This window comes from Melozone crissalis, unplaced genomic scaffold (genome assembly GCF_028551555.1).
Source record: "Melozone crissalis strain CALT ecotype California unplaced genomic scaffold, PUWL_Pcris_2 ptg000006l_1, whole genome shotgun sequence".
NCBI lineage: Eukaryota > Metazoa > Chordata > Aves > Passeriformes > Passerellidae > Melozone > Melozone crissalis.
In genome coordinates, this window is record NW_026535784.1 from 33570613 (window position 1) to 33590041 (window position 19429).

General features: G+C 40.8%; 1 protein-coding gene across 1 annotated transcript; it reads left to right on the top strand.

Annotated features, from left to right (window-relative positions):
• Positions 1-1762: 1762 nt before the first annotated feature.
• TMEM192 (transmembrane protein 192) lies at positions 1763-18848 on the top strand. The gene is made up of 6 exons (XM_054295897.1): positions 1763-1869; positions 4774-4920; positions 8699-8963; positions 10900-11034; positions 14789-14891; positions 17228-18848. Exons 1-6 carry the CDS (start codon positions 1828-1830, stop codon positions 17349-17351), a joined length of 816 nt encoding a protein of 271 aa, XP_054151872.1. The 5' UTR covers positions 1763-1827; the 3' UTR covers positions 17352-18848.
• Positions 18849-19429: the final 581 nt, after the last annotated feature.

Below are 19429 nucleotides of genomic sequence, written 5' to 3' on the forward strand. Positions count from 1 at the left end.
CAGTAAAAACAAGATTTACAATTATATATAAAGTTATAGCTATGCAAATGAGTGATAATAAATGTAAACTTACTGGGACATTAGGCTTTTAAAATTACAGCTAGAAGAATAGTTAGAAGAATTAGTTCTTTTGATTTTATCTTAAACACTTGTCTAATGACATGCCTTACACACACTACATATATGTGTGCAAATTGTGGCCTCACTTCACTGTCACTGAAAACTTTTGTTTGCTGAGCAGTAGGATCTGTGTTCTTGTCAGGAATGAAAAAATAAAGAGGAAGCACAATAAGGAGGAGGAAAAAGGAACATTTAGGCTGATAAACTGGAACAGAGCATGCCCTTATCACAGGAGCTGGACTTTATCTGAGTCAAACCAGCAAGTTTAAAGCTTCTTTTGAATTTAAGATAGTTGTCCTGTTCATTAAGTGTGTGTATCTGTATTAAACAAGAACAAATGAAAGCAAGGGATGAATGTAAATGCTCTGGGTAGGAGGTTTCAGTTGAGAATATTTTTCTAGTAAAAGATAGCCAGGAAAAGTCACAGAAACTGAGATAAAAACTTGGAACTTCTTCTCTGAAGAAGCTCATACCTCAAGAGCTTTTTCACCTCTTGGCACTTCAACATGCTTTCAAGAGAGATAGAGCCACTGCAGCTGTTCAGTGACTGTTCAAGGTGACAGTCCTAGCTTCTCTTGAATAGTACACATGGAACAATTACAACTTGGAGAGGATACAATCTTACTTGTCTTTCACACCCCTCTAACAGCTTTGATCTATTCAGAGGCCTCACTAGCATTAACTGAAGCTTAAGGGACGTTCATAAAGAACAAACAGAAGGTTAAGAAACATTAGCAGAGGAAGAGAGTACATAACAGATAACAAATATGATGCTTTGGAAATTCATACTTTGCTTGAACAGTGTGTCATTCTGATCCTTCTCATTTCAGAGAGGTTATAGCTGAAAAATATCAGAGAGGCTAACAAAAATTACCAAATAATAACTAAGCACAAATAAATGGTTGAGGACTATGCAGAATACACAAGGCTGTCAATGCCAGTAAGACAGAGATCCATAAGGGAGTAGTCTGGACACTGTCAGTGGCCACAGTCTGTCTCAGTGTGATCATAAAGGGTTAGAAAGTGAAATTACCAAGGACACGTTTCAAAGAAAACGTGTTTCTTCCCAAAATATACAACGGGGCCAAAAATAACTTAGAAAATGTATAAAGTGCCTCATGAATGCTAAAACTTTTCCTGATCTGAAGGGGTGACCAGATCCACTGGGAACAGTAACTAGCTGCATAGACTCCATGCTTTCCGCAAGACCAATCGGAGGTGAGGAAACACTTCACTGCAAGCTGGCACCAGCACCACGCTGCCTTTACCCCACACCTTGGCCAACCACCTGCTACTGGGGCGCTTTCCCCTCCCAGCGCTGCCTCCCGAGCCGCGGCCCCGCAGGGACACCAGCCCGGAGCCTGCTCTAAGTGCTCTCCGTTTGGAATTCAGGCGCGGGCTGAGAGAGAACTGCACCGAGCACGGCCATGGGGCAGCGCGGCACCCCAGGGCGGGCTGGGGGCACGGACCTGTGCCGGGGCGGCGGGACCGGAGCTCAGCCCGAGACCGAGACCCGGCCCCGGCCCCTCCGCCGGCCGGGCCGCGCCCCGGGGCGGCGCTGGCGCGGCGCGGGCCCAATGGCGGCCGGGGGCGCTGCTGGCGGGGCGGGGCGGGGCGGCGGCGCTGCCCGTGGCCGGCCCGTGGCGGCAGGGCCGCACCGGGGGCGCCCATTAAACACCGCCGGGGCGGCTGTGGTGGGAGGCGGCGATGGCGCTGACGGCGGGAAGGCGGCGGCAGGACCTGGACAACGTGAGCGCGGCGGGCGGGAGCGGGGCCGCGGCCGCGGCCGCGGGGACCCCGCCTGGGAGAGCGGCCGGGCTGCCGCTGAGGGTGGGCGCCGCCGGGCGAGCGCCTCGTGTTCCGTGCCGTCTTTTCCTTCCGCCTCGTCCTGGCTGTGTTCCGTCCGGGAGCCCGAGGCTGTATCTGCTTCTTCCGGGGGCGCCCGCCGGCCCAGGCGTGTCCCCAGTGGCCCTGTCCGAAGGGCGGAGGCCGGCGTGGCCCCTCGCTCCCCGCGCTGCCCCTCCCCAGCCGGGCTTGAAATATCCCCGAGGCTTTTGGGCCTGGGCTTGTTTTTAGTCGAGGTTATTAGCCTCTAATCGGGGCTGCTCGTGTGGCTCCTTCAGGCTTTCTGGGTTATTTTTCCACAGGCGGATCCCGTCTGTGCCATCTCTGGATTACGTGCTGTTGGCTAGCATGAGCACGGCGTTTCTGTGTTTGTTTGAATGTGTCTCCCCGCCCCAGCTGGAAGGCTGCGTGGGCGAGGCTTGCTGGCTGTGGCTTGTTCCTGCCTGCCCTCCTCCTGCCGGCGTTGGGCTGCTGTGGCAGCGGTCACATGCTGGATCAGGGAGCCAGGAGGCCAAAGCTTTAACCTGTGCTCAGCAGCAGTGCCAAGCAAGTCTGGATTTAAGGCATTTTGGCTTTTGCCAACTGTGGCTTTGGCTCATCTTAATTAAATGAAACCAGTGTTTGCTCTAGTGAGGAAGGACACTTACTGGATTTTCTTTATGTCAGATTGACTGCATGGGATCATCATGTCCCATGATTTAATTCCCCTCCTCTCCATGTTGTCTGTAATAAAATATCTTTGAATAGATTATGTAATCTAGTGCTTCCTAATACTAGCTGTATTTTAGGATACAAAGATGGACTGTAGCCAGTCTTGTGAGAAAGTAGCATGGTCAAAGCTCTGATAAAGCTTTGTCTGTGAAGGAGTGCCCTGATCCATCATGGAAATGAAGGAATGATGAAAAGCAGAAATGGGGAATCGTTTGTTCCCATGAGACAAAGGATATTGTCCTAAGAAGAATTGCTGGGTTTGTGGGAGATGTGAGCTGTTAACCCCAGTATTGATTCTGTGATCATAAAATGGTTTGGATTGAAGTTTTTTGAAGATTTATTTCCAACCCTCCCTGCCATGGGCAGGGGCACTTTCCACTAGGCTAGCTTGTTCAAAGCCCCAACTTGGCCTTGAACGCTTGCAGGAATGGGGCATCTGTAGCTTCACCAGGCAACTGTTCCAGTGTCTCTCCATCCTCATAGTAATTCATTTTTTACTGATGTGAAATCTGAAGAATTAGTTGAGATGCCTTGGCTGCTGGAGTGTTGGTCCTTGCTGTCAGAGCTTAAAATTACACCTGGCCTGTGAAAATGGGCAAAGGACGGCTAGAAGGTGTCTTTGCTCTCATGCTTCTAGATTTTATATCAGTGCCAAAAGAGGAGTGCCATTTGTAGACATTAAGGTGTGCAGTAAACGGTCATTTTACCAGGCACGTATTTCAGTAGGGGTCATTTTCAGTCAAAGACTGGGCTAATTAAAAGGTGTCAAATAGCTGAGGCTGCTCTGTTCACACTCCTGTGTGGCAGGGCAGGTGTAGTGTTCGCAGTTCTAAAATAAAACTGCTTGTTGACTGAAATAACTCTTGATGACGATTTCCTTCACTGTAGGCAGCTGTCTGCAGGTGAAATAACTCTGGGGAGACAATCACATTGTCCTCATTGATATGAGGTATAAACCTAGGTGTAATCCCTCTCTTCCCATGCTAGTGTCTAGAAGGATGGCATGTTTCATTTGTCTTGAGGCTTATGCTGCTTTTTCTCATGGCAGAGGGTCCTCGGTTTATAGAAAAGTCCTGAGTTTATAAATCAGTAAATGGCCTGGTGAAACCTGGCACATCAGAAGTCTGGAGTGGGATAGGGTCTGCCCTTGTCTTCTGGTTCTCGGCTGTGGTTGGTATCACGAAGAACAGCAGTCAAAACTTGAGTGGAAATCTTGAGCTGTTTTCTCCTCTGAGGCAAGGGATGTAACAGGATGCTAAGGGAGAAACTCTAGCAGTTTTGGCCATCATAGTGCCTCGTGTATGTTCCACTTACTATGTATTGAATGACCTTGTCCTGCCCTAATGGAGCAGGGATGCATAGCTATGGGGCAAGTTCCTTGTCCAAAGCTTTTCCCTCCACCCACACTTAGTTTTACCTTCTGCTTAGTAAAGAACACTATATTTGAGCTGATTGTGAAGTCCAAGAACTAATGCTTGGCTCCAACGTGACACGGGCAGTCTGTCTAGTGTAGGTGAGAATGTCTTGCTCAGCACTTGGTAGCACCTTCTTCCCTCTGTGAGCTGCTGCTTCTTTCCTGCCCGAGTTCTGCTCTACTTACTGCTGCAGGTGTTTTGGCATGCCAGTAGTATCAGAGGCTGAACACTCAAAATCGTTACTGTTACACTGCAACTTTGTTGTTGCCTCCAACTGTAGTCAGACAAAAGTAAGGACAACAAAGAGTTTTGCAGTACCTTTATACCTTTGTATAAAGCATGTGGGAGAGACTTTGTCACCTTTTCCCCATAAGTATACTGATGCTTCTGACATCTCAGGGTTGAAGCTCAGATACTTGTATTACGTTTTAAACACTGAAGTTCCTGAAGGCTAAGTGTGATACTAGAAAGTAGATTAGTGTTGAATTCCTCAGGGATGGGAGTTCTCACATAAAGATGGGATGAGAGTTTACCTGGAGTTTAAGAGCTTTTTGGAGATATTAACCTAGTGGGATTTTTTTCCCCCTCAAGGCTTGATTTGCTAAGAGGAAATTCCTGAACCTTTGTACTTTACTTTTAGAGCTTACCTGTTGCTATTGTTTGCCTTCCCCTTGTGTTCCAGGGCTCCTTGGAAATAACACAGAGTTTGGAAGATGATCCTCTACTGGATGCACCACTCATTTCGTCTCATACATTGCATTCCCAGCTGAGGCCAAGATTTCATGCTATCCCAGCAGTTCTCCTTGCCAATTTCCTGTTGCTAATACATGTAAGTTTAAGAAGCATGATTTCCCTAAGATACTTGCTATCTCTCTTCTGAATCTTTCAGAATCCACTAGGATTCATGTGACAGAATTCTGATGATATGACAGTGAATTGCATACACTGGCTGTTCTTCCAAACCAGTGAGGTCCACTTTGCCAATCAATTTTGATAGTGTGTATGCTATCAAATACTTTCTGCCTTCTTCTTGTTGGTGCTGTGATACATCTTGTTAGGAGGAAGAGCATTTTAAATAGTAGCTCTTCTATGCTGTTGGAAGTGTAATTTAAGAATAATATTATTGCCTTTTGTAATTTAAAAATAGTATTAAATTACAATATTATTGTAATTTAAAAATAATGTTATTTAAAAATAATATATTGAAGTGCTATGCTAGTTATAGAGGGCTGAGATAATTTTCATGCTGTGTCTTCTGAGAGCAAACCTAATTTCAGAGAGAAGGTAACTAAACAGTATCTAGGCATTTATGGGGGCTGGGAGACAGAAGCAGAGTCCTGCCTAGTAATGAGTTTTTCCTTGATAAGCTGAAGAGGCTTGTTGTTGCTTGTGAGTATGTGGCAACCAGATATGAAGAAGGAAGGCTGAAGAGCTCAGATCCTAAGATCTGGCTGAAATGTCACTTTCATGTGTTTTAGGGACATGGATTAGTGGTGGATGTGGTAGTTTTAAGTAAAGGGTGGATTGGTGATGTTAAGGGTCTCTTCCAACCTAAATTCTGTGATTCTGTAGTACCAGTGACACGAGCTGTTCTAGGGCTTCGTTAGATCTCAAACACAAAATGCAGTGCCCAGTGCTCTTGAAAACATGCTCTCTACCAGGACTTTAAAAGCACATACCAGCCTCTAAGGTCTCTCTTTGGGCAGTTGTTCAATGTGCTTTAGCCTTCTAATTTTAGGAGTAGCTGTTTTGTGGGCCTTGTAGTAGTATCAAGAAATGTTCCTCCTACTACTATAACTGATGCAGCCAAATGTCAGTCACCCAGATCCTAGGAAACTGCTGCCTATTATCCTCCCACTTTTGCCTCTCTCCTGCAAATGGTGGTTAGGTGAAATGGGAAAACTTCTGTGGCATCTGTCAACATGTATTTTCACAGGTTAAGTCTTGTTGCTGAACCTGCTTCAGTGAGCAGTTGGTTTTTGGAGCAAAATGGAGAAGTATCCTTTTCTGTTGGCAAAACAGCATTATAATTGTTACCTTGAGTGGCACTGTCTCTCTCACTGCAAAGATGGGTGGGCAGAACAATTGGATATCCTTCCCCTGTGCTTCTGCCAACGTGCATTAATCTTGTGGAATGTGGAGAATGGCCAGGGTAGCTTCTGATGCACTGGAGGGTAAAAGTCCTGGAGAAGTTAAGACATCATGGTATTATGTGGGAGAGCTGTAATGCATCTCTAAAGCAATTTGTGTGTAACTTGGAGTATTTCTTCTCCACCTTCCTGTGCCAAGAAGTGGAGTTAGGTAGCAGAATAGCTGCTGTGATGCAGCTGCCTAGTTACGTACAGTTCTGGAAATGGGCAGGATGTGCTGGACTGTGGTAGGACTGGGTTTTTGAGTGCCTTTCCTTTTGCCAAGCCTTGCTTTTCTGAAGGCTTCCCATCAGGAGGCTGGAGAGCAATGTGAAGTGTACTGGCTAGAAATAATTTCATTATATTAATCTTTTCTTTCTTTTATTCTGTCTGTGCACATACACAAAATGGAACTTAAATACTACTCTTTATAAGAATAACTTTTTATGTACAAATATGTGTGGGGTGAAGCACCTATTATTAAACTGCCTGACAATGCAAGCAAAACATGTTTAATAAATACCACTCTAAATGCCAGCTTCCTGTTTCCTCTTGTATACACTGCTGTAGTAGTTTAGTAGAGATGCAATGCTAGGTCATTCCTGCTTGCATCAGTTTAATATAGCCATTTTCTTTACTGAAATGTATTCCTAACACCTGGAAGGAGTAGAACTAATTGTATCACTACTGTAAAATGGCAAACCAAACAGCAAACAGATCAAATAAAATAGCTGAATTATTCTTAACTTTGTAAGAAAAGAAGATGGTAAAATAATAGATTAAACAAATGATAAGCCTGCCTCTTATTTAACTTCTTAATCCAACAACTTAACCTATCTCAAGATAAAATGGTATTTAATTTGGATTTGAAGTAATGGTCTTAGGGATAATGGAGGGTACACTCCTATTTTGATTTGAGTTTCTTTCCTTCCACCTTCTATTTTATCTGTCTTCTGTAAAGTCTTTTTTAGGTATTGATAATTGTGTGAAAATTTTTCCCCTTTCTTGCTCCCTTCCCAATTACCTAACTCTGGTCGCAACCTGAGCAAGCTAAGGGCAGCTTGTCTCAAGAGTAATTAAATGGTTCTGAAAAGTTAATTTCTGTGAAGAGTGTTGCTTGAGGAAAGTACAAAAATAGGAATTATAAGTTCAAGAGGGTGAAAAGGGGGTAGTGGGATCTTAAATACTCATAGAACTAAGTAGGGAGACAAAGGCAGCAAAGGAAAATTGGGTGTTTTCATCTGTCTTCAGTTCTGAGGTGTTGCTTCTGTCAGTTATGACATGAAGAACATCTGACACTTTTTTTTAAGCTAAGAGTATTAGAAATCATTTACAGACTTGAGATAAATTGATTTCTTTGTTTTGTATATTAGTAGCTCTCCATTTATTTCTGTATTGGTGGGAGTGGTTTTTCTTTACAGTTCTGTTTTAAAAATATTCCTGTTTTATAGAATGAACCAGGTTGAGAAAGTATAATGTTGTTCTTGTTCATTGAATGATCACAGTAGAGAAAACATTTTCTGTGACAAAACTCTATAAATATTAAGGAAGCCCTGTGTGTATACATACACTACAGGTAATATGCATCCTCAGCTTTGCTTTCTAATTGGCCAAAACATTGCTAATGTTCACTGCTGATGCTGAAAATTTGGAGAGGAGTCTAGAAGACAGGAAAAGTTATGGCATAATGGCAGTAGTCTGAAAGGATAAGTATATACACAGTCTGGCTATATATGCGCTCTGACAATCTGTCTGGTTTTTCTGACATAAGTAAAAAGGTAAAATGGAAAAATATGATGGTAAATATACTAAGGAATGATTACCAGTTGGCAAAGATGCCTACCCAGTACTAATAATTCACTTTAAGTTACTCTGATGATTTACTTTTCTAAAGTCAACGTGGAGATGATCTTCAGTGGCTGTGGGAAAGTGTTGATTTTCACTTAGGACATGTCAATTTCGGGAAATGTCAGTTTCAGGAAATATAGAGTGTACTGATAAGATAATACTGCTCTGTGGGACAGCCTCTTCAGTGTAATTGAATGAGTCTTAAAAATATGTGATTTCTCTTTTCTAGGAGCATAAATCAAGTTTTCTTTCAAGTAAAAAGGCATAGTAAGGAGGGTCTAGAAATGAAGTAAATTCACTATGAAGACTCAAGGAACAGTGAAATTGATTTAGTTGAAATTCTTGGAAGGGTGACAGTTACCAGCTCTGTTCTGCTGGAGACTGCTTGCCCTGCTGGAATTCAATCTTACTGCTTAGCAATTTCAGTCATCTGTATGTTCCCAGAGTGACATGTAGTGGTTGTAGCAAGTGTCGAATGTTTTATATGTCACCGCAACTCTAATAAAATCAATTCAGAAAGTAATGCATAATGAATTAATTACATAATCCTGGCTTTGTGTTTCAGGGGTTTTTCATGTATATAGCTTAATGTTGACTTTAAAGACGTTTCTCTCTTCCTTTCTCTTCCAGGTTGCTTTTGTTGTTCTAGCATTTTTAGCAGCTATGTTTTGTTCTTACCCCAATCCAAACCAAGATAAGTGCCCTGGAAACTACACTCACCCACTTAAAGTGCAGACTGTCATAATAATTGCAAAAGTGGTTCTGTGGGTTCTGCATGTCTGTTTTGAACGATTCGTGCAGCACCACCACAGCAGAGTCAGAAGAAGAGGTTACTTCTCCATATACCGATCAACAAGGCATCTGAAAAGGCTTCCACTGCTGATACATGCCACAGGTGAAGTGAACTTGGGGTTTTTTCTATCTAAAGCTTTAAACTGTTGACACAATAAAAGACTGAGCAGTTATATATTATTGTGTATTCTATATTATGAACTTTTACGAACCTGCCTATGAGCTCTTAAAAATTATCCTTTAGTCAGATGAACCCCTGTACTGATCTTTGTGGTCTGCCAGATGCAGGTTGTAAAGAACTGTTAGTAGTGCAAAAATGCTCACACTGTGAGGCTGAGTAAAACATTCAGTTATTAGCATTTAGTCTTCAGCCAGGGAGTGTTCAGTCAGCAAGGATTGTGTTTGACTGCTAGTGAGTTAATTTGCATATCCATTTGTCTGGTTGGATATGTGGGAAGCCTGCTAGTCCTTCCAGGAAGTGTGCTGCTCTTCTCTTTTCAAGCTCAGCAATCCACATAGAAACAGATGAATTGCTTGTTGCCCAACAGCTCCCTGAATTCAGTGAAATAACCAATTTTCTGACCTTCACACAGGATGTGTACCATTCAGCTTTGTATCTGACTACCTTTCTCTACTTTCTATGGACTAAAGGTGGTGTATAGAAGTGATTTAACTACATTTTTAAGTTACATCTCTGGCAAGTTTAGCTGTAAAGTGTTGATGCGCCTAACTGGTGAAGCTTTTCTATAAATCACTTTCAAATCTGAAATCCATGTAACTTAAGGGGATTTCCCCACAAATAGCAGTGGAAAAGGGCAGAGCAATGGCTTCTTCAGTATTTTTGCCTCTTATAATCTCACCTCTCTCCTGGAGTAGATCTTTTTTTCACCAGAATTAATAAGTGAATGGTCCTGTTCTATATAGGAATCTAGCTTTCTTTCCTCACACTCTGTAAAAGAGCTAGTCATCTTGATAAATGTGCAACACTTCAGGCTCTGACCACTAGATAGAGCTCTGAAGATGTAGAAGTGTTTGGAGTGCAGTGACAAAAGCAGGCTGCAGGAGGCTTAATGATGTAAAAGGATTATTTCTGCCTGTTGCAGTGTAATTGGCAATGCTTTGCCCTGCTTTCAGTCTTAGATAGTGCCCACTTCTCCCCTACTAGACAAACTCTGGGCATTTGTGAATGTTCAGATGCAATCAGGTGTGTGCTGTAGAATTTTGGTCATGTGTTGTTCAGAAGGTAGTTCTTCCATTATTGCAAGCTTCCTGCCATGGTAATGACTGCTCATACCACTTCCTTCACTTGACTGACACAGCAGGAAAGAGAACTGCACAGTTCCCTAGGTCTTTTAAATTTAGTTCTTTATCCAGACACTGGTCTGACACATTTTTACAGGAAGGAAGAAAACACTTCACACTCGGTATCAGAAAAGATTTTAGACCTGTAACTCAGGTTTTTTCTCCGTGACTAATTGTACTAATTTCAATTAAACTTTCAGTTATGTTCAAGTATTAAGATAATAGCAAGTGGAAGCCTATGCAAGTTGGCTTTGAAAGGAAGGTGTTAAGGTTTTTTGGTTTTTTGCTCTGTTAGCCTAATTTAAATATATTTTAAATCCACTACTTGAAGGAAAATACTCCCTCATTTTCAGCTGGCTTACATGATCTCTTAGGAATTGAAAGAATGAGTAAGATCAATAGCATCAAAGTCAGAAACACTTTAGGCCCATGTACTTATTTTAGGTATTTCTAGTGTGTTTCTTCCACTCTTGTTTTTTAAGTCAGAAGACTCTATAAGAAAACTCCTAATTGTCTACCATTACAAGCATGTGCTGAAATGAGACCTCATTTTGCTGCCAGCAGGTATAAGCTTGCACGTTAAGGAAATTAGCTGAAGGGGCAAGCATGGTGTGAAATGGAAAAGCATTACTGAAGTGTTGCAGCCTAATGCAGATACTGGGCGTGAGAAAGCATGAATTAATTTTCAGTAGCTAATAAAATTAGTAAATCTTTAAAATATAACATTTGTTTTCTAGGTAATACAGCCCTGCTCTTGATTCTGTCGGTGCAGCATTCCTTTCCTGATCACAGCAAAGTGTACCTGTATCTTATCCTGGGAGTCCTGAGCCTGGAGATGATTAGTTCCCTGACATGCTTAGTGATTTACACAGGTGAGAGAGGCAAGTTTAGCCTTCTTTGTGACATTCATTATGGCTGGTACTCAGCTGTTTGTTTGCCCTCACAGTAGTTCACTTGTGGTACCCCGAGGCATTTAACTGCCATTATAAATACAAAACGATTCTGTGCTTGTAGAAGGAGAACTAAGGCAAATCCAAAACAAATTGGGAAAGGTTGTCAGGCTTGATTTGGTTCTGAGGGCTGCTAAATGAAAGCTCCATGTTATCTCAAAGCTGTTAATCCAGTGAAGTGGCAATAAATGCCTAATTAATTCAAAAAGTGTCCCGTGAACAGGTTTGTCTGTTTATCAGTGTTTCTCAAATGCATGCACCACAAGCTGTGAAGCAGTAAGAGCTAGCTGGCTTAGTCAGAACCGTGTCTGAGATTTACATGTGGGGTTTGCATAGCTGATTGTGTGATTGTGCCTTTTCCAGCCTCTTCCTCTTTCTCTGGTCCCACCCCAAAGGCTTCAGTTTCTCTTTGACACTAAAATTGATGGTTCCTTCTAATGAATATTTAAAAGATGCATGGGTTTTGGAAGCTGTGATCATATCAAAACACTGTAGTGCTTTATAGAACTTTGAGGCTTTGTTTTGTGCTGTCACTGTTGGTTTGTAAGATTGTCTGCTTTAAGTTTGGTATAAATTATGAAGACTTGATAAAACACTTGCCTTTAAACTTTGCAAAGCTATTGAAAATGCTGATAAGTAAATGCTTAAAAGAAAACTTTGGTGTGTTCATAGTAGTGCAATGGCATACAGAGAAATACTGCCAAGTAGCTTGTTCATCTAGGAAATAAAACCTATTCTGACTCTCCTGCAACAGCAAAAATGTGCCAAGAAATCAGGTCCCAGCCCTAAAATATGTCTTTGTCTTAGAAGTGTGCAGAAGCCTGAATGCTGCAGACTTGTCAGGCTTTCCCCTCAATGGCCCCGGCGTGGCTCCAGTAGACTGACTGTCCTCTGGAAGAATAAAGGCAGTGATGAGGCAAAGCAATCATGGCAGTGCTGTAAAACTATTCCAGGAATGCTGGAGATCATCCCTTCTTTGCATACGCATACTTACTTTCCTGGGAAACTCGGGAAATAAGAGATAAATTGTAAAACTTTAATAGGATGTCAGGAATTCCAGAGAAATGCTGTTTCTTGCCCTGAGGCCTCCTGGAGCTCAAGGAACTGCATTGGGTGACTCTCACCTTGACCAAAAAGGATAAGTGCAAGAAAGATGACCTGCATAGTAGTAAAGTCTGAGCTTGTGCTTCTGTAAAAACTCTCAAACTATTTTTCTGCTTATTTGTCACCAAAAGGGTATTGTTTCCTGACTTGTACTTATGCCAGTCCCTGTGACCTTCAAATTCATTAACCATGTTTGTGCTATCACTGTTGGTTTGTAAGGTTGTCGGCTTTAGGTTTGGTGTAACTTATAACGATTTGATAAAACACTTGGCTTTAAACTTTGCAAAACTATCTAATATGTTGGTAAATAAATGTATATACAAGGAAGTTGTAAGGAATGGGTGCAGTGTTGTGCTTTGCAGCTCAAAGAGGCTTGGAGAAGGGTCCAGTGAATCCTGGAACTAAGGGGTAGAGTTAAGTTGCTAGGAAGGAGTAAGGCAGTGTGTTCTACCAACAGCTGCCTTATCTCTTGAGCAGCCCCAAGTCAATGTAAAATTCATTCTCTAAAGCTTCCTGTACAAAGCTAGGGTTAATTTTTATGTGACTTTAACCTGCTGCAAGATGAGGCAGACTTCCAGTCACCCTAAGTTGTTTTTCCAGAGAGCAGTGTAGTTTGTTTTTGTGTTTTCCATCCCAGTGCTTGTTGAGGTAAGGTGAGAGACTGCTTGCATGTCTGTCTTATCTGTACTGGTGGGTTTTAAGGTAGTATTTAAACAACATTTAAAATTTCAACTTTTAAAATTTCAACATTTTAATATCAAGTTAAGGCTGTACTGAGGCAAAACAAATGTATTTAGACAATTTTGAAAATACCCTGAGAATCTGTAGTAATAATGATATTCAGGTGGGTGTTTTCTCTTAGAGCAGAATATGTGACTGGGTGGAAGCACCATGCTTCTTTAATGGGATAGTTTTAAGGGCAGGCTCTACTGAGGTTTAGAATTCCCCTCTTCGAGGCAACCACTTAGCAGATACCGCTAAGATAGTATCAGCTGAGCAACAATGGGGAGACTAAGGTAAATTTACACTAAAAACTACTGGCCCACCCTTTTTTGTATTAGTTTTGTATAATTTTGGAGAGAAGGCAGCACCATTTTACGTATTGTTTCATCACAGTGAGGTAATTATTTAGCTATGAGAATGAGACATAAATGCTTATCTGTAGAAGGTTCATGTACCTGACTTATTTTCTGTTAAATAATTCTGTCTCACAAATGAGGAATACCTGACTGTAATTCTAGGTACTTCTCTTACTTGTTGGATCTGTTTATGAATTATATGATAGACAATGTCCTGTGAAGGACTACTGCCTTCCTTAAAATTATCTCCATGCAGCAGTGTGTGTATATATAGCTGTAGGATGCAGAGATTCAGAAATCTACAAGGAATTGCTGTGATTGACCTATAATGGACTTGACATATATAAATCGTTCAAGTGAGGTAAAAGTGCATGGAATGAAGTACGATACAGACAGCTCTAAATGTCAGCTTACTATTCTAAGTTTTTTACTGCTAGGATAGGGAGTAAAGCTTTAAATGACTTACTAAATATATGTATTTAATTACTTTCTCACATACTTCTAATATCACTTGAATAAAAGACCAACATTCCCACAAACAACACATGTCGAGAATTCCGTGCCCATTCCTTTGTGGTTTTATTTGTAGAGAAATACCGTCATAGAAATAAATAACCTTTGAGCCTAACTTGTAGTTAACCTCTGGAGGGTCTCAGCATTGTTTTAGCAGGGTGGCCTGTAATAAACCCCATCATAGTACTGACTTGTAAGGACACTCCTCTGTTACAGTAGTGTGGATTTCTCACAGAGCTGCACTGTAATGTTTTTTGTGGCATTAGATGCATTGTTTCACAAGCAGCCCTAACTGCAGAGTCCCAAATGCATGCTCTGGATATTTTGATATTTTCTCTGAATCAGGATTTGACATTGAATGGCTTTAAATATTTTCAGCTTCCTTTTTGAAATAATGCAGAGGGTGCCTATAACTTTTCCCACCCGTCCCACCCATACATCTGTTAAATTTAGCCTTAAACTTTATTCACAGGTGCCCAGGAATGACTTGTGGGTTTGATAGCCAAGGCTGCTTGGTTCACAATGGCTTTCTGTAGCAAGTCTGCCCTCGTCTGAGCAGGCAAACAAGCTGCTGCTTCACTGCAGCTAGTCTAGTTAAAGTAGTATGTATTGAAGAGCTTAAGCTGGAAGTTCTGAATCAGCTACCAGTACAAAAGTTCTTACAGTTTTTTTATGGCATGTTACTTAGTTTTGCCTGAACTTGGAGACTGAATCTTGGTACCCTGTAAAAGGCAACTAAGGTTTCACCCTCTCTTAGGTGGCAGATTAAACTTTGCAGATGTTAAGCAGTATGCTCAAGCTTCCCCATTCAGGGCTGCTTTTGCTTTCCCATTTCTCAAATTCCATTATTGTCTTTCCATCTCCTATCCTGAGGTAATCTTAGGATCATCTGTTACAGATTTTTATAACTTGGACTCTGGTCTTAAAGCTTGTTTTTTTTTTTTCCCACTTTCCAACTAATTTATAAAGCTTTCTTGCAGTGAAAATAAGCAACTTCAATCGTGCCAAGCCAAGACCTGACATAATTGAAGAAGAAAAGATGTATGCCTACCCTAGTCAAATTACCTCAGAAGTTGGATTCAGGTAAGAATTCTGTATTCATGTTGTGCTGTGTTCAGCCGTGGTGTATAGGTAACATTAATGGAATTGCATGATTTCCTGTAGACTTCCATGCAATCTTAAACTTGTCAGTTAAACCAGAGGTGGGAATAACAGTTCTGAAGGAACTGTGCATAAGCCTCCCATTTTAGATGCACAGATGAGATGCAGCAGTCTTTTACTTCCTCCATAGTAAATGACAATTTACTATGGGACAGAAATCCTCAAACATAAGGATGGAGGTGATTTGACCATTTATGGCTGGTTACATTAATCTTTAATTAATTAATTAATTAGTTAATTAAACTATAAATAGCTGTGCTTAATCTAGTTTAGTTCATTTTATATGGGGTTTAAGGAAAGATACTGTTGTCTTACACTGTTACTTAAAGCAGGCCTACAGAAGCCTAGCTGCTTCAGCTAGTTTTTTTCAAGGAAGGAGATTATTGTGGGCAGTTGATAGACAAAGAAGAAAACTGAGCAGCTCTGTTCTGTGCCAGCAGTTGGACATGAGATTTTAGCAATGGATTTGGAATGCATTTTGAGTTTTGGAAGGAACTTTTAAGGTGTGGAAGGCGCTTAAGAAGTAAAAAAGGTCTCAGTGAGAGTAGAAGCTGTCCGACAGTAACTGAGACTGTCCCAGGCACTGAGACTTACTTTTCATTTGTTCTTTGTGTACCTTCCACCTGCTCATTTTCCAGTTGCTGAAATCAGCCTAGTATGACTTGATAAAAACTAGTAATTGAAAATATCATGGATTTCTGTATAAGAATTGGAGATTTTCTAATATACTATGACTTGCTTCTATATGTGCTGCCTTCCTGAAAGGTTGACTAATGGGAGATGACTAATACTTTGGGACTTTCCCTGGTTTCACAAATGCAGCATGCACATGCTTTTATGGAAGTTGGAAGTAGGTGTCCAGGATACAGGAAGGATTTAGAATTGTCTTAAATTTTGATACCATGTCTGACTTCCATTTTGATATAAAAACCATGGTGATTGCATGGTGGACCTCATTTCTTTCTCATTCATCTTCTCCCCTGAGAAATTTTCAAATGCCCAGGGAATGTGTCTGCAACAATGACCAACTGAGGAAAAGACTGTGCTCATTTTTGATTAAAGAGTGCAAACTTCCTGTGAGAACTGATTGCAAAACCATTATTTTAATTTAGCTCTATACAACTCTGACTCTCTTTCCCTTGGGAGTTACATCTATTGAAAAGTGAATCCTGTCAGCCCTTCAGTTGACCTTGTTATAAGAACGTTTTTTGAATATCATGACCTCTGCAACCTAAGCTACTGATCAGGAGCCTTCAGTTGGCAGTGCACGTTACTGGTTAATGTTGCAAGTTTTCTGTTTACAAAACTTGTGTTCTTTACTTTGCCCAGTTTATCTACAGTAGGTTTTAATTGGACCTAAGCTTTTTTCCACTCGATATCCTTCTCAACACTTTCTAAGAACTATGAAATGGGCAGTGTTCCTCTACAAAAAGCTGTAAGGCTGGGGAACAACTTACACAGCACTAAGATGCTCACAAGTGTACTAGGAGGACAGATTCCCAAGTCAGCTGAGAAGAAATATGTACGGAAAGAGGAGGCTGCACTCAGGCATTGGTATTTTATCTTGCTGTATCTTAAAAATTGCTAATTAGATTTGACAAAATTCTCTGCTTTCCCCCCTCAATTACGTGAGCTTTATTTAAATGTTTGTGTTTCTATTGGAGTTAAATTGAGAGATATCTGAAAACTGGATATATCTTAAGGGAGAAGGGTAGTTGTACACGAGGTTGTGGATCTGAAGTAGCACAATTTTTTGGTACTGATGCTGTCATGGTATGGGACAGATATTGCTGTATACAGTAGCATAAAATGTATGCTACTTCAGGTTAATCAATTTCTATCTTAAACAGGTTATGATCTCCCACAGCTGAACTACAACATTATGCCTGGTCAAAACAAGCTTCCTAATGTGTGTGGGAAAGCTTCCACATTCCTTACTACAATTCTAGCATATTGTCTGTCTTGGTTCCCTAAACAGTAAGATCCTTACTCTGTAACTGTCTAGCAGGAAATATGTAACTCAGTTGTATAAATGGCATGAAGTTTAGCCAGACTTTGTCTTCCTACCTTCTCATGCAAAATAGAGTTAGACATATAGGTGTTGTAGATTGCCTCTTCCCTCAAAAATTAAGTGATCCCGGCAAAAATGAAACTAAAGGAAGCAACTTGTTAAGTATGTGTTAATTAGCTCTGATATTTCGTATATTAGAAGGCTGCTGTCATTTACTGAAACCCATGTTTACTTTTGTTACTTCAAGGGAGAATTCCAGTTTAGAAGAGATAGTTGAGAAGCAAGGAGATGTAATAGAGTATCTTCAGCGACACAATGCACTGCTCAGCAAGAGACTGTTGGCGTTAACATCGCAGCAAATCAAAACTTAACAGCATTTGGGAGACTCCTGCTGGAACTCTGGAGGGGAATGTAAAGTAATGTAATATCCAGACTGGTTTGTACAGATGTGACTCTTCAATCGTCTTTCACATTTTGAAGTACAAGTTAAGCTGGAAGGATAAGCTCTGCATACTTATAAACCTATTAGAACTGGACACTCTGGCTCTCTTCAAATCATCAGTTCTGGAAAAAAGTTCTGCAGCTTCAAGGACTTTTAATTCCTCATAAGTTTAAGTTGGACCTGAGTTAATGGTTTAACTTTGCCCAGTTGTTGCTATTATTTTGTACTGCTGTGTAACCATTAAGCTTCAGGCCACCAAAGTATTTTATATTTCTGGAATACAAATTTGTTCTCTAGAAAAATCTGACTTTCCAAGGGATGTATATGCAGTTTCTATTGCTGAAGCTGAGACTAGGTGTGTTCTGTCACTGATTCTCTTTACTTCCAGGGATAGGGGTGGATTACTTCAGTGATCCAATGCAGGTACTTGTTTTCTAGATGTCTCCTTTTCTCCTTTGTCAGGTAAGTGGAGAAATTTGGCATCTAACTTGGGATTATAAAAAAGTGGTGGGTGGCCTAAAACTGTAAATCTCACAAGATTTTGGTAGAAAACCTGTGTTGTGATAAGAAATTGTTCAGAATTCTGGCTTTAAAGCTCTTAATAGGGATCCTCAGGGCTGGTGACTATCCCATTACCACAAGTTTGTGTTAGTAACAAGACTCCTACTCTGCCAACTGAACTAACAAAGCAAAAATATTTGAGCACGAGCTTTTCCATTGATCTGGTAACTAACTTGTGTTGAATGCTTTTAAAGATACTGTCAAAAATGCTTGTTACATACTTGCTCTACACTTTGGCCCTTCAAGAAAGTCAGCATCTTGATTCAAAAGTTGAAGTGGTGTATGTAGGGAAGTGGAAAGCAGCAGAAGACAGAAAGGTCTTTTAGAAGTTGAAGAAACAAGAAATCTTGGTTTTAATTTATGGTGAATTAAGGCTGGTGAAAGAAACATTTTTTTCTGGGTACTATTTTGTCTACCAATGAAGACAAAGAACTATTTTAGAAGCCAATACCTCTCTGGAGATAGGGTAATCACTAATGAAAACTGGGAAGAAGACTCTTAAGAGGAGTGGTCTTGTAGTTGAATATAAGAAAGGAAAATTAATTCATCCTACTTTGGTGTTAGGGCACAACTTTAAAAGTACCTGGACAGTTTAGTGTGCAACAAATATGGGGGTTGTCTCATTCAAAGGAAAACAAATATTGGAGGCTTTACTGCTATCCAACACTAGACTGTCTCCTTAGCTGTTGTTTCTTGAAAATGCAGCCAGAGTTTTATAGTATACATGTACGGAATAAAGTTATTTGTTTTTAGAACTCAGGTTTTGATGTGACTCTGTATGTCAATTTATATTATTTCTATGAAAAGCAGTAAAATGTGACTGTGAAATTCATGCACAATAAATGCAACCAAGGAAGAGTGTGAATTCTCTTCTTTCCAAGCTCTTGTACATCTGGTTCCAACAGGCAATCTGTGCAGATTTTTCTGTTATGCTGAAGTTCTCACAGTGGTGTTGGCACTTAAAACTAGCCGAACAAGGAAAGCTGTACACTTGTTTTGAAGCTTTAAGTTTAGTTTTATTCCACTTTCTGAGTAATGTTTCTTTCTATCATGCTTCAGACTTCCTCTGCCACTTGTGTTTCTTTCCAACATTGACCAGGATGCTGCATAGTGAGGCAGAACAGCTTTCCTTTGTTTTGAGGTCATTATTCAAACCTTCCTCTTCTCTCTGACTGCTCAAGGTAAACCTTGGATTAACCGGTAGTGTTGCTTTCTGTGGAACATGGTAGCTGGAAAAAAAGGCAAGTATGGCTTGCTGTGCACACACATGTACATCTCCTGCCCTTTAAATGTTACCTTTCCTAAGTACATAAGTGATAACAAATTATAACAACCACCCACCCCTTGCCCCAGTTTTATATATTTATCATACTCCCAACTCTATCTTGTTTTCTTAGTATCTTTAAACTTTTTCTTTGGCCAGGGTGGAGGCTTTTCACATTTGTA

What these genes read in the sequence shown, in the direction of transcription:
- TMEM192 (XM_054295897.1), top strand. Translation starts at nt 1,828, where the DNA reads ATGGCGCTGACGGCGGGAAGGCGGCGGCAGGACCTGGACAAC. An exon ending in GGCGGCAGGACCTGGACAAC is followed by an intron (nt 1,870 to 4,773) that starts GTGAGCGCGGCG and finishes CTTGTGTTCCAG; the next exon opens with GGCTCCTTGGAAATAACACA. An exon ending in ACCTCAGAAGTTGGATTCAG is followed by an intron (nt 14,892 to 17,227) that starts GTAAGAATTCTG and finishes TGTTACTTCAAG; the next exon opens with GGAGAATTCCAGTTTAGAAG.